The sequence below is a fragment of the Lissotriton vulgaris genome, unplaced genomic scaffold (genome assembly GCF_964263255.1).
Source record: "Lissotriton vulgaris unplaced genomic scaffold, aLisVul1.2 SCAFFOLD_1347, whole genome shotgun sequence".
Taxonomy (NCBI): domain Eukaryota; kingdom Metazoa; phylum Chordata; class Amphibia; order Caudata; family Salamandridae; genus Lissotriton; species Lissotriton vulgaris.
Genome location: NW_028240683.1, coordinates 258932 through 273377, shown reverse-complemented (window position 1 = coordinate 273377; position 14446 = coordinate 258932). Strand labels below are relative to the sequence as shown.

General features: G+C 45.5%; 1 protein-coding gene across 1 annotated transcript in view; it reads right to left on the bottom strand.

The window, feature by feature from the left end:
* LOC147672910 (WD repeat-containing protein WRAP73-like) overlaps positions 1-11793 on the bottom strand; it is a 381825-nt gene extending 370032 nt beyond the window's left edge. The window contains exon 1 of the mRNA XM_086947927.1: positions 11626-11793. Within this exon, the coding sequence (XP_086804053.1) occupies positions 11626-11694 (69 nt within the window). The 5' untranslated portion in view covers positions 11695-11793. The remainder of the gene's footprint in view (positions 1-11625) is intronic.
* Positions 11794-14446: the final 2653 nt, after the last annotated feature.

The following is a 14446-nucleotide window of genomic DNA, read 5'->3' as shown; positions in this document are numbered from 1 at the left end:
ATCCCCAAAACCAGCCACCATCAAACAATCCTAACTCTGTTAGATTTACCAATTGTGTCAACTTCAAAGAGCTAATAATAGTTTATTAACAATTTAAAAAATGTAAGTTAACAAATAATGTTTTACAAAATAATTCCAACTAAAGTCCCCATAGTTATGGGCTGAGATCAAAAAATCCTGCCAATTATATTTGTCTCCTACTTTAAAGACAAGTGAGAAAAGTGTACCTTTATCTTCAAGAAACATAGTTGGCAGAGAACTGTATACGACAGTACTTCCTACAAGGCGCAGTCACACCAGCAAGGACCACAATATATACTTGTCACTACGCTGTGCAATACGGATTGGTGCCACATAGCAAATGTGAAAAAACCAGAGCAAGCGAGACAGTGAAAACTCTTTCAAGGCTCTTTCATTGAGGACATCATGACACAGGTGAACCAGAGTAGAACTTAGTTGTGCAGAACAAAAAGACATTGTATATTTCTTTTTTTTTTTTTTTTGTCCTCATTTGCCTTACCCACTGCTTAGGAAATGCCAACCACCTTGCGTGTCCCCGACCAAGAGAGGGAACCAAGAAAATGAAACCCATCTCTGGAACTGGACTCCGAGATATTTTACTGGTGGCAGAGAAGTCCCAAGGAGAAGGGAAATGTAAATTCTTACGCTGACTCCATCTAGGTATGTCTCAACCTGCAGGACCAAAACACCGTATCGGGGCCAGACCCGGTCCAAGGAGTATTGTTGGCATAATCATAGGACCCGGGGAAAAAAAAAAAAATAAATAAAAACCCCGGAACACTATCTCCACTGTGTCAACAGATCCCAAAAGGCCAGATTACGGTTATTGCAAGCTCTAGCCATGTCCACCTTTGATGTATCATATAATGACGTGAGCCAATCCGAATATATTGGAGCAGATTTTTCCACCCACCGTATGCAGATCTGCCTCCTAGCCAACAGAATAGCATAAAACAGAAAAGATCTTGCTTCGCCAGAAATACTGTCCTCGATTCCAAAGATGATTAGTGGCAATGAAATTACTAATGATGTGTTCATAATGGAATTTAAGGTAGACAGCACTTCCTCCCAGAACTGACCGATGTTGGGACATTCCAAGAACATGTGAATATCTGAAGCTCCTGGTAAATTACATTTATTACACTTCTTGTCTGGGAGAAATTTGGAGAGTCTCTGCGGTGTCATAAGCCCGGTGTGCTGTGAACAAATGGTTGCGCCTCAGCCATGATGGCTTCACCACTTTATAGAGGAGCGCAAAAGATCTTAACCATATCTCCTCACATTGTAAGCCCATTGTCTCTCTCCACAATTCATCTGGAAGGGTGAAATCCCCATTGGTTTCCTCCAGAAGCTGCCAATACCAGAAGGCCACCTCCTTACCACCCCTAGGTCTTTCTAGTAGCAGCTGCTCCAGGGAGCTTGATTTCCCAAATAATACATCTTTGCCCCGCTGGGCTCTCCCCCAGCTTTCCAGCTGGATGAATTTAAATCTAGAGAAAGCTGGACCTATACGCTCATGCAATACATCCCAAGGAAGTATCGATCCATCCACCAATAACTCTCCCCATCTAGTAATTCCTGCTTCCTCTAGTGAGGAAGATAAGCTGTCCCTAAGACACTCCGGTAAACCCGGGGAGTCCCATATGGGAGCGAAATTAGAATAGTAAGACAGCCCCAATCTACTTCTAATGGCTAGCCAGCCCCTAGCCCAAGACTGTATAATTTTCAGTCTTATTTTCTTGAAGTATTTCTGACTCCCAAATTTAAATAGAAATCCGTCAGCTGGTAGATTTGCTCCGGTTAACATGGCTTTATACATTGCCACCTCCAGAAGACTCGATGGTGTTTTTAGTAACATCCTGGAGTAGGACAACTGAAAGGCCCAAGCGTAGTACACTAAATCCGGTAGGGCTAGGCCCCCCTTCTCCCTTCTCCTCCTCAACTTCTTCCACGCGATTCTAGTTGACTTATAATTCCAAATAAAGGAGTTAAGCTCTCGCTGACATCTATCCAACATCTTCACATCAAACCCCAATGGAATGGCACCAAATATAAATATAAACTTGGGAAGGATAGACATTTTTATTAAGTTGACCCTCCCCATTATGGAAAGTGGCAAGTGTGTCCAAGATTTCAATAGGCCCTTACATTCCCTGGAGACTCGATCTAAGTTAGTTTGGGCAATGGTCCCAATGTCTTGGGTGATTCGGATCCCGAGATAACGCATAGAAGTGGTGATATTAATGCCTAACCGTGGGTCCGGGATATTCCAGACCATAACCTCGGTCTTACTTGAGTTGATATTATAGCCCGAGATCTTACCGAACTCTACCGCCTTCTGAATCACGGCAGGGAAGGACAACACCGGATCCGAGGTAAAGATTAAGATATCATCGGCATATAATGCCGTCCGCCTCTCCCACTCCTTAAACTTGAATGATGGTATATTTTCGTCTGCTCGCAAAGCCTGGGCAAACGGCTCAATGTACAAATTAAAAAGGAGGGGAGAAAGCGGACAACCTTGCCTCGTACCTCTAGTGATCTTAAAGGGGTCTGTCAATATCTCATTAATCAGCAGCCTAGCCGAAGGGGCTCGATAGAGTAAGGCAATAGTTCTGCGAAAGCCCTCCCCAAAGTTAAACCTTTTTAACACTTCGTTTAGGTAGGGCCAATTGACCCTATCGAAGGCCTTAGCTGCGTCGAGGGTTAAGGTGGCCAGTGGAAGGGAAAAAGCAGAGGCAATATCTATAGCCCCTACCAAATCATGTGTAAGATCTGAAAGATGGCGCCCTTTAATAAAGCCTTTCTGGTCGTGATGAATAATGGTGCCCATTACCTTACCCATTCTTGCTGAAAGTATTGCGGCAAAAATCTTATAGTCGCTATTCAGCAAAGATATTGGTCTATAGGACCCACACTCTGATACGTCCTTCCCAGGTTTGGGTATAAGAACAATTGTGGCCTCACCCCAAGATTTTGGTGGTGGCTTTCCTTCCCTGAGGATATCATTAAATAGGGTTGTCATTACTTGGACGATGTTCTCCCCCAATACTTTATAGATCTCCCCAGGGAGACCGTCTGGACCAGATGCTTTCCCTTTTTTTACCTGTCTTATTGCTTCCTTTACCTCTACCTCTGTTATTGCAATCTCTAAACTATTGCTCTGTGTTGTTGATAAGGTTGGGAGCACTATTCCATTCAGCCACGTGTTTCGTGCCATCTGATCATCAGGCAGTTCTTCCCTATAGATAGTCTCAAAGAAATCATAAAAGGCTTTACCTATCTCATGACTAGCTGTCCTTGGTACCGCCTCCCCTTCCACCTTGATTTCTCTAATATATTTCTGAGCTTGGTCCGATTTAGTTTTCCACGCCAGTACTCTACCCGCGGCCTCTCCAAACTCAAAATGGGAAATCTTACTTGCCTTCCATCTTTTATTAACCCTCTCTTGTAGTATATTTTCTAGTTGGTGCTTTAGCTCAGCCAATTTTAACTGCTCCTCAGGAGAACCTAGAGACTGACCTAAATTGGATTCTATGCCCTTCATTTCTTGTTCCAAACTATTTACCATATCTTTGTATTTTTTACTCCGATATGAGGACCTATTAGTGATGCAGCCTCTCAAAAAGGCCTTAAAGGCCTCCCAAACCACCTCTGGAGAGGAGGACTCCATATTAATTTCAAAGAAGGCAGTTGTCTCTGTGGCCAGGAATTTCACTTCACCTTCTTCAAGTAGGAGTGTCCGGTCAAAAGACCAAGAAGGATGTTGCCTCCTACTGTCGGATCTAATTGAAAAAACAAGGGCTGAGTGGTCTGACAGGTGAGATGGAAGATAATCAATCGCTATTAAAGCGTCTTTCAAATTATAAGTAAACAGAGCATAGTCAATTCTGGATGAGTGCTTGAAACGACTATTCCGATATGAAATCCCCAATTTACTGCCTGCTCTTTCCCGCCAAGGGTCCGCCAGGCCTAGCTGGACCATAATAGCTAATAGAGTTCGCCTAGACTTTGGTGAACTACAGGCCCGCGAATTTGCTGATTTGTCTAATTTAGGATTCAGCACAATATTAAAATCGCCCATCCAAATCACCGGGTCCTGAAAAAGTAGCAAATGATTTCTAACGGCATCCAAATGCGACGGATCATCCGAATTTGGGCCATAATAGCCCACCAAGGTGTACCGTTGACCCACCAACTGAACTCTCAATATCAGCCATCTCCCTGTATGATCCTCTATACACTCCAAGATTTGGGCTTTCGCAGCTCTTTTAAAAATAAATATAACCCCCCTAATTTTAGCATTGTGGTCGGTAGAGCTGAATTTATCGACCCATTTCTGTTTTTTAAGTATCTCTACTGCCTCTGATTTAAGAAGGTGTGACTCTTGAATTGCAATAATTTGCGCCGGGGAGTCCCTCAGGTACTGCATTATACGCTCCCTCCTACTTCTCCCTCGTAAGCCATTGACATTCCAGGACAAATAGTGGAGAGCTGTCATATTACCACCGCTACCCCCCTCGTATCAACCTTTCCCAATAGCTCTTGCGGGAACCTTATTTTTTGCCATTTTTGATGTTGGACAGATGTCAGAAATAACCATTCCGCAAAATAGTAGGCAGACTTATGAGGATTTTTTACTTTATTCCCCTTCCCCCCCTGCACCCACCCTCCCCAGGAAAACCCTCCCCTACTTACTCTGGCCTGGTGGATGGCCAGATTTACACCCACACCGACTCTCCAACCTCACCTCCACCCTATTGGAATAGTCTGTAGACATACTCAAAACCAATACGGCTGTTAAGAGGAAACTTATGTTTGTGATGTCAGGGGACACTTACAAGGTGAAGGGAATGCAGCGAGTGGGTCACACTCGTATACACACAAACCTTATTAGATTTTAATTTAACTTGTGTTTCCCCTACACTCACTCTTGTCATGGGATAGGTTAGGAGAAAGATAGAGAAGGAATTTGTTATTATATCATTACTAGTAGCAGGTGTAGTTATGTATTTTTTTTTTTTTTTTTTGCATTTATTTATTTATTATAACTCATTCCTACTCGCCCCCCCTTTACTGTTTCCCTTCCCCCTTTTTTTATTTTATTTTATTTTAATTTTTTTATATTCTTTTTGATTTTAATATTTTTTTTTTTTTTTTTCCCATTCATTTCCCTTCCTACCATGCTTTTTACCTATTGTGATTCAGGGCTATTTAGACTTTAACATAACTAGTATAGACCAGACATGACTTGTAATGTCGGTTAACCTATATCAGACCCAAATAACCACTATCCCATATACTGAGCCTGAGCCTGGGCATGGTCTCTAATAGATTCTAATAGCTCATCTGCTTCTGATGGTAACCGGACATTATGCATTTTATTGTTGTACATAATACGCAAAAATGCTGGGAACCTCATCTGGACAGTGGCGCCTAGAGCTCTAAATTTTTCCATGCGCTGCCCCAACTCCCATTGCCTGTCAAGCGTGGTTTTAGATAGGTCTGATCGCACCTCAAAAGAGAAGTCCGGGCCCTGTAATGATCTAGCTTTCAGTGCGAGGTTCAAGATCTTATCTTTAAGTGAGAACGTTAGGAAGTTAATCAAAACCTTTCTAGGTTTGTGTCTCCCTGGCTTTAGGCGAAATGGGTCACGGTGCACTCGCTGGATATCGTTGTCAAGCATCTCAGCCGACTCCTCCAAGTTAAGAGAGTCTTTTAGGATCTTGATCACAAAACTTTTAAGATTAGTGCCCTCTTTTCCTTCCGGGATCTTTAAAAGTCGCAGGTTATTTCTCCGGGAATAATTCTCCAAACTCTCAACTCGCTCTCGCATACTTTCACCATCCTTCTGCAGCACTTGAATTTTGGATCTAGCTATCTCGAGTTTAGATGTCAATAATCCCACCGAACCTTCCAAAACCTCTGTCCTTGCGCATAATCCGTCCACTTTTTGATCCAGCATGTCACAGGATGCTCTAATCTCATTCTGATTCACCTTAGAAACTGCGAAATCAGCGCGAATTTCCTCCCTCATTGCAGCTATTGATTTTACTAGGGCCTCCAGTGGGTTCCCAACCCCTGGGCCTTCCAAATCGCCCTCACCTCCACCTTCGTCTGTTGCTGCTACGTTGTTAGAGGCAACCCCCTTTTGGGGCCCTTGATATCCTTCATGGGATTGCTGGTTACTTACTGCTGTAACCTCCGTTTCATTTATAGGTGCGGGAGGCTCCGCTAACCCATTTGCTGTACTAGAGACATGGATGGCTATTGGGAGTGTTAGTACTACAGGCGCTGTTGTCTCCTTTGACCCACCATCAAACTTGGATGTTGATGTAGGTGTTGATGCGGGTATTAATGCGGTTACTGTTGTTGAAACTGTCTGTACCTCTGCACTCCCTGCCCCGGCAGTCGCCATCTCTGATGTAATGTCCAGTACTTGGGGTAGTACTTTAAAAAACGTGCGTAGCGAAGGGGTGATGCCACTGAGTTTCTTTAGGGGTTGACTCTTTCCCCTTTTCTGCTTGGGGTCTTTAACCAATTCACTAGTGGCACTTGTGTAACCCCCCTGAGGTTGTCTTTTTTTTTTTTGACCCCTGCGCCCTTTTTCTGAACTCTTGTTCCCACTCCCAGCGTTCTTTAGCACTACGGGCTTATTTCCCCCTTCAGAGTCAGATTCCCTGCTGGAGTCTCTGACTGCCTTACAGTCCGTTACACAAAAGTCTGGCGTGCCTACCTTGTCCTTGCCCTGCAAACACGCTGATGTATCCCTGCTCACCTTCGAGCCTGCTTCCGGGTTTACAGCAGCAGCGTGACTCTCAGCTTGGCCCCCTCTCCTCCTCCGCTCCGCCACCACGGCTCCTCGGAGCACCCGGGCAGCCGCCGTGCGGCCGCGCCGAAGCTCCACGGCTGCTTGTCTCCAGCGAGGCAGGAACGCGGGCGGAAGAGGGCGGGACGCAGCCGGCAGGCACATCAATCGAGACCGGGGGTCAGTGAAAGCTTCGCAGCCACCCGGCTTCTTCGTTACTTTTTCTTCGTTGTGTAGCTTAGCGTTTATTGCCCCCTGCCCTACGAAGCGTGTCCTCCAGATCGCTTTACATCACTTTCTGCCTAAAGACGTCCCGCAGCATGGTCCCGATCGGACAGAGCAGGGTGAGGTTCAGAAGAGCCGACTCTGGGTGTGCGAGCCGCGCTAGCCTGCGGCCGCCATGTTTTTGGACATTGTATATTTCACATGACTTAAGAATCAAACGTATTTAAAAGTCTTATAATAGCCATATCAATGGCCATTCAGAGGACTCCAAACATTTTACACCCCTTTTAAGGTTGGACATATTCAATCTTTAAGCAGCTTAAAATAAAGCATTTCCCCCCCAGAAATGTAACAAATATTAAATATTTAGTGCTTCTCTGCAAAGCTGTTTCATGCTGAAGTGGATGCTTTCGACATTACCTGCAGTACGCATGCAAAATAAACCTGACACTGAGCTCCAAGTTACAAGCTTTAAAATATAACTAATGGCAAAATAAAAGAGCCTTTTATTACAAGTGTAGACATCGAGCTCAGTTTTGGTGAGGGCCACACTGCATATGTTTTGCACATACTACTTACTCTAAGGAGGGTTGAGACAGAATAATACATTGTGTTTCCGGGTTTCTGTGGCCTTATAAAGTTTGAACGAACCATGTTTAATATTTGAACGGTGCTGGAAAAGCTTAGCCGTGTATATTCTTTGTGAAAGAGTGATACCATATAAGATAAAATCATTAAAGGATGTGTGAAAATAATTTTTCAAATTATGCACTAAATTGTGCTAGCTTTCTTAGGCTCTGCATGTTCTAAAGCATTAGGTACAGTGTGTGGGAAAAAAAATCAATGTGTGTTAAGCTGTTACAACTATATAACTAATATAACCAGCTTCTTTATTTGCTTTCAAACTTCTAGTCTGATTAGCTCTCTCCATGCAGTGTTAGTCAGTCAACTCAGTGTGTAATTTGCCACTCCATTGGCACATACCTTAACTAGCCCCAAATAGGATATATAAATATATCTAGTGGCATTTTTACAACTGACGCATTGACGCTGATGCGTCAGATTTCTTGCGTCTGCTGCAAATACCCTAACAATGCCATAGATGCCCTGTATTTGCGATTCAGTGCTCTATGGTGCAAGGATTCATGGATGTGGCAGGAATTCTGAAACATCTTTTGGCGATAAAGTGACAAATTGCTGGAGTTGGTCAGAAGAGTGATGCAACTATAGCAATGCGACAGAACACAAAAAAGCCAGTACCATGTTAAAAGCCTTGTGTCAATCCTTACGCCTGGTTTCGGAAGGCGTGGGGATTTTGTCGCAGTCAAGTCATAGAGTGACGCAGTGAAAAGTTATAACCTCACTGCGTCAGTTCTACATAGCTTTTAACGTCTGAATGCCTACCCTGCATACATTACAGCTAGCGCAGGTATAATGTGATGCACGCCTCCACAAACTGAAGCACTGGGCTCAATTAGTCTGTTTGTAAATATGGAGCAGTGTGAAGTACTGATTGAGCCACCGCTGTGTAAAAAAATGCTGTGGCAGCGCTAGCTCCTGATAAGTATGCTTCTTAGTGCTGCGACAGATGAGCATATATTTATATTGTCTATAGAGGCTGCAGCAGAAATAAAAATAAAAAGCACAAAAATATTTTATAATTAACACATCAGATAAAAGCAAGCTCTCATAATGGGCCACATTTTAATACTTTTTTTAAATGGATAATACAGCGTAAAAGTAGGTGGCCAAACAAATAAATTCTGAGCAATAGCTGAGTCAGTGATCTGGCTTGGCCGCAAAAGCATATGTTTAGCCTTTAAATTATATATATATTGATGAGATCATGGCAGATCTTGAAAAAGAACCAGACAGTAAGGATATTGACCCAATGATGAAAACTATGGATGAGAGAATTAAAAAATACGAAAAAGAGATTATACAAAGAAAACGACGTAAATTTGTGCGGGATGAAAGGGATTATGCCGCAGGACGCATTTTAACATTTGCAAGAAAATACGACAAACCTCGCACGGATTTACTAAAAGACCAAGTACTGACCACTTTTGAAAAACAAAAAGAGGGAGCACTAACAGAACTGACCGATTTGAGTTCAGATACTGATTCTGTCGCCAGCGGGTCATCAACACCAAGCTCCCAACAGGTTTTTTCGAAGGAACTATTAATCCTCCAAAAGGCCAGAGAGCATACAAACAGGGGACGTCCGAAAACCAAAAATCAAGGAAACGAAGACTCAACAAAAAGAGGAATATCAGGTGGAAAACCAGCAGAAAAGGCCAGAGTGGGAACAAGAGGCCAACAGAACAAGAAACAATAATGATGGACAACACCACAAAACTTACGGTAATTAATCTTACAAATAAAGTACTAACTGAAAATGAAATTACTGTATTACAACTAGGCCTATCATTTTGCCCTGACTCAAATTTCGATTATGCTGACACAAGAGCAGATCTGTACAAATTCGAAAGGAAATTAAAAGTATGTAAAATACATGCGGGCAAGGAAACAACTCGGTCTACTAGAGAGGGAACTGATTTGAATATGGGAGGTCCAGTCATAGGGGATATTCCAAAGCTCGCAACACTGACACTACTGGGTAGCGAGCAGAACTATTCCCACATTGAACAAGACCCCTTCAATACAACATACATGACGGGAATAACACAGTTCATGGATGCGAATACACGGGCCCCAGCTGGGACTACTTTTCGTAAAAAATCTAAATTTGTGCCCATTACACCTAGGGATAACATAGATGTCTTCGGTGACTTAGTCAAAAAGGATCTGGACAAATTGCTAGAAAACCATTTAACTTGTAAAAATGTCTCCAGAGATCAATGGAGTGCTATTAGAAACCTTCAGAAAAACACTGACATTATAATTAAACCCTCGGATAAGGGTGGGAATGTTGTACTCATGCCTAGGGACCTATACATGGAGGAGGCAAATAGACAACTTATGGATGGAACATGCTATTGCCAAGTAGACAAATGCTACTTAATAAATCTACAGATGACATATTTTAAACAACTTGCGAAATGGCGAGATAAAGGGCTACTGACATGGGATGAAGAAACTGTTTCTGCAAAATAAGGGTTTGGTCATTTTAGCATGCGTGACAACTGTGGGTATGCCGTTTTCCATATTATGAAGGCAAGTATGTGAACAGAAGATTGACCATCACTTCGCGCATAGCAACTGAATAGAATATTAATAGAGTGACTACAGAAGGTCTACAGAGCTTCCCTTCTGTGTTACGGACTTTTAGGACAACTTTTGTGCATTACAGCATGGGGAGGGGCTTTGGATACATTCTCACGTGTTCTACCAATGAAAGGCGTACCAAAAAACACACTTCCGTTTCTGATCGGTGTCACTGCATAGCTGCTAAAACCAACTGTCCCTGCCGGAATGCAGAATTCTCCTTGGTTCCAAAACTACAAGATCTGTGACACCAGCTCTGTTCTTATTAGTCTTGTAAGTCCCAAGAGACCAAAGGCATATACAGAACTTTGTGCAGAAACGCGCGTGAGCCTTCAACGTCTCGACCACTCAGCAGCAGCTTTAACATTAAAGCTTTGAGACAATCTGCAAGTTTAACATGTCAAGTGAGAGTATAAAACACGTAATCGTGTTATTCTTACGTTACCTTTCTTCAGACTGTTTTCTCTCCTCCTACACAACACTAAACGTCAAGCATCTTGCTCCAAAAGCCCCCCGTTACATAAATACGAGTGTCCCCTCTGATATGGACTATGACACTACTTGACCAATGCTGCCTACTGTATTGTAATTGCAGCTCAACGAGGTCTACGACTGAACCGATACTGCCGCATTTGATTACATTCGCTAAATGTGTCAGTTGGGTTTTCCCCGGTCCCACATCTGGGAGTCTCCGTTGGGAAAGTTGCACATTTTTATGCTCTAGCGTACAAATCCGTCACTGGCTATCAAAACGTCATGACCACTTCTGTCGACGTACTGTTCACAGCCGGTAAATCGGGGCTTCTGTTTTTTTTCACATTCTTTTCCTCTCTTCAGTGATGCGCATACACTTCTATAAAGCAGGCTCCACCTCTGCTGTACTCCCCAACCCCTCCCCCCCCCCCCCCGCCCTTCTCTAATCCTCATATAACACCTGGCACTGTTCCTTTCTCTCCAGGGCACTACTCCCCCTTTTCATCCTCTCCCTCGGCGACTTGAAAACGCCACCTGCACTGCCACCCTAAAACCCACCATCCGTTGCTGGAATCCTTCCAATCCCTTCTCGGGTATGATAATCTTCAGCTATCTATTGCGCCCTCAAGAACTGTGAACTATATAACTTTATATGCGACATTAGAAGGCTGCTTTGTTTTTACTAGCCGTTGTGAGGCTCCTTTGTCAGGGTACTCTTCTCTCTTTGTCGTTTGCCTCCCCTTGCCTCTTTGCTAAGCACTGCTATCGAGGCAGTGGTCGCAGAAATCATGTTTCCACTATTAATGGTAAAGTACTCACACTCCTCTAACACTGCCTTCTACCCTTAGAAGGATGTACGCCCCACTTACCAGATACTTCCCGTTGGGGGAGAATGCTCCAAGCTGCCCAGAGAGTTTGAAGAGCTCGGAGAAGTTCATTGCTCCGGGTACTCCCGGGCATTTCAAACCAGCCGCTGTTTCTACCGCCGCGGCTCAACTGACAGCCGCACACGCCGGAAGCTAGACACCAAAACGCACTTCCGCTGCTGAGCAGGTATCATCAGGTAACCACGGAAACAACAGTAGACCGCGAGGTCCCGGAAGAAATTCAAGACAGATTTAAGACTACAGTTCCCATGAGGCTCCGCTCACTTTCTCACGTGTCTGTTCATGGGATTTGTAGTCTAGTTATTTAACGGCGAGTTGTTTATTGTAGTATTGTAGAGAATGCTTTTTTCCCCTTCTTTTTTCGGAGTCAAGTAGAGCGCTACGTGAGATGACAAAATTAAGCCAGCTGAGGGCGCAATTTTGCTGGCGTGAAAAGGTTTTAAATGAATGGTGCTCTATCCAGCGAGCTAAACTTGTTTTTAGGTCGAGGCTACCGTCCCACTGCGAAGCAGTGGGGGGGCGGAGCCGAGATCTTATGTTAGCATACTGGGGACTTGAACCCACCCCTTCTTCAATTGGCTAGCTCCATAAATGGAGGCTAGCCATTGGAAGAGAGGGTTGTCAATTACTCTTTCCCCGTCACGACGCGATTCGGGGGCGTTTCCATGTCTTTTTTTAAGTCCCGCCCCCCACACCCTCCCTCTCGCCGTCTCGTTGTCCGTGCCTTCTACCTCCCGCCCGCCCACTGTCCGTGCTCCCTCCCGCCCGCCCGCCCACTGTCAGTTATTACGCTTAAATGTCCGAAAACTACAGAGGAACGCCCACCGACCATGGTGAGGAAGTAGTTGCCTTCTCCCTCCCGCCCGCCCACTGTCCATGCCTCCTCCCTCCCGCCCGCCCACTGTCCGTGATTACGCCTAAATGTCCGAAAATTACAGAGGAACGCCCACCGACCATGGTGAGGAAGTAGTCACGGAGCAGGCGAGAAGTCTCTCTCGGCGGCTGCAACTTCCACACTGGCCCAGGTCACCTCTACAGGATCAGGACGCACACTGTACCGGAAATGAGGAAGAAAAGGGGGTTGTAGTTTTATACCGCCACGTCTGTTTCAAAGCGCCATGTAACAAAGAAAAACGACATCACCCAAAAAGGGATAGATAGGGGGGTATGTCGAATCATAGCGCGCTGGGACATGTAGTGTAATATAGACATTGGCGTGAATGGAAACGTAGTTCGTCACAGGGATCAACATACTTAGTCATGCGCCAAGTGCACCAGTCCTACATGTAGTGTCCGCACCCTCGGATCATCTCACCAGGGGTGCCTGCTCAGACCCTTCCAGCCCTCTGCTGGCACTACTGCCCGCTCCTACGGTCGCTGCTCCCCAATTAACACCTTCAGGTCCTGCTGATGCTACTGCTGCCGGTTCCAATCAGATTTCACCGGTACAGCGGTGTTCGCAGCACAGCATCCTTCCATGATGGGATCTTGTGCAAAGTGATCCTCCAAAGGGGATCGTGACAGACTCCAAATGTAACCCTCGTCATCCGCCGCCACATAACCAACTACAGGTCAATGACCAGGCTGAAACCTGGCGCCTCCCTGGCACACAGTGTGATCCACGGTAGTCTGCCTGAGTCCCAGCGCCTTCCTGGCACACGGTGTGATCCAGGGCAGTACTCACCGCCGCTTTAACTCCCTGCTGGAGTCCCAGCGCCTCCCTGGAACACGGTGTGATCCAGGGCAGAACTCTACGCTTTAACTCCCCACTGGAGTCCCAGCGCCTCCCTGGCACACAGTGTGATCCAGGGCAGTATCAATTGTCCCACACCCCCCAGCTGGAGTCTCAGCACCTTTATCGCTGGGACTCCATTACCCACCGGCATCTCTCCCCGCGCTTCTCGCGGAGTACGTGACGTGTGATCTCGGACAGACTGGCCGAAACCCCCCACCAGGTCCTCGACGGGACCACGTGTGATCCTGGGCAGGATTACCCATAACTCATCCCAGCTCCTCGGGCACACCAGGTGTGATCCCGGCACTCTAGTGCCGCCCCCCACTGGTTCTCTTTGAAGTGTGGTGTTGCCCCCCCCCCCGCCCCCGCCTTCCCCCTCCCGCTCTGCTCCCTGAGCTGGGAAGCTGCTGCCCTCCGCCCTCCTTCCCCCTTGGCACAGGAACAGGACCCCTCCGCTGCCACGCTCTCTTTGAACCGTTTGGTGTGTGTTTCCAGCATTTATCATTTCACCCTGGATAGCCCCCATGGCCGGGCACGAACAGGACTGGTTCCAGCGGGAAGAGCTGATTGGACAGATGAGCGACATCCGAGTCCAGAATCTGCAAGGTGAAGGGGAAATAAACCATGTTTTCTCCAGAGCCTGTTTCTCATTCCTCATCTTCTGTGCTGATATGTGGGTTGCGCCACCCCTTACACTTGCTTTTAGTTGTTTAAACATCAATGTGTTTCTCTTTTGTGTTCCTGCTTCCAGGCCTTTTTCTTTCATAGAGTAATCTCTGAGAAATCATAAATATTTCAAAATGAAAATGTAGTTTCATGAACCTCTACTGGAAAGGCTACCTGGGAAATACTGCAGGCGAAGCCTTTCCCTTTCAGTTAAGAGCTGTCAGCCTTTTGTGTGCCCTGCTTCTTGAAAGGGATTTGAATCTGTAATGCACTTATGAAGGCGTCACGCGGGATGCTAGCTTGCTCCGAAATTTCTGGGATGCGGTTGTAGGAAATCTAGACTGTAGCTAAACCCATCACGTGCCATAGTTGTCTCGATGCCATGTGTGGGGCGAGAGAGCG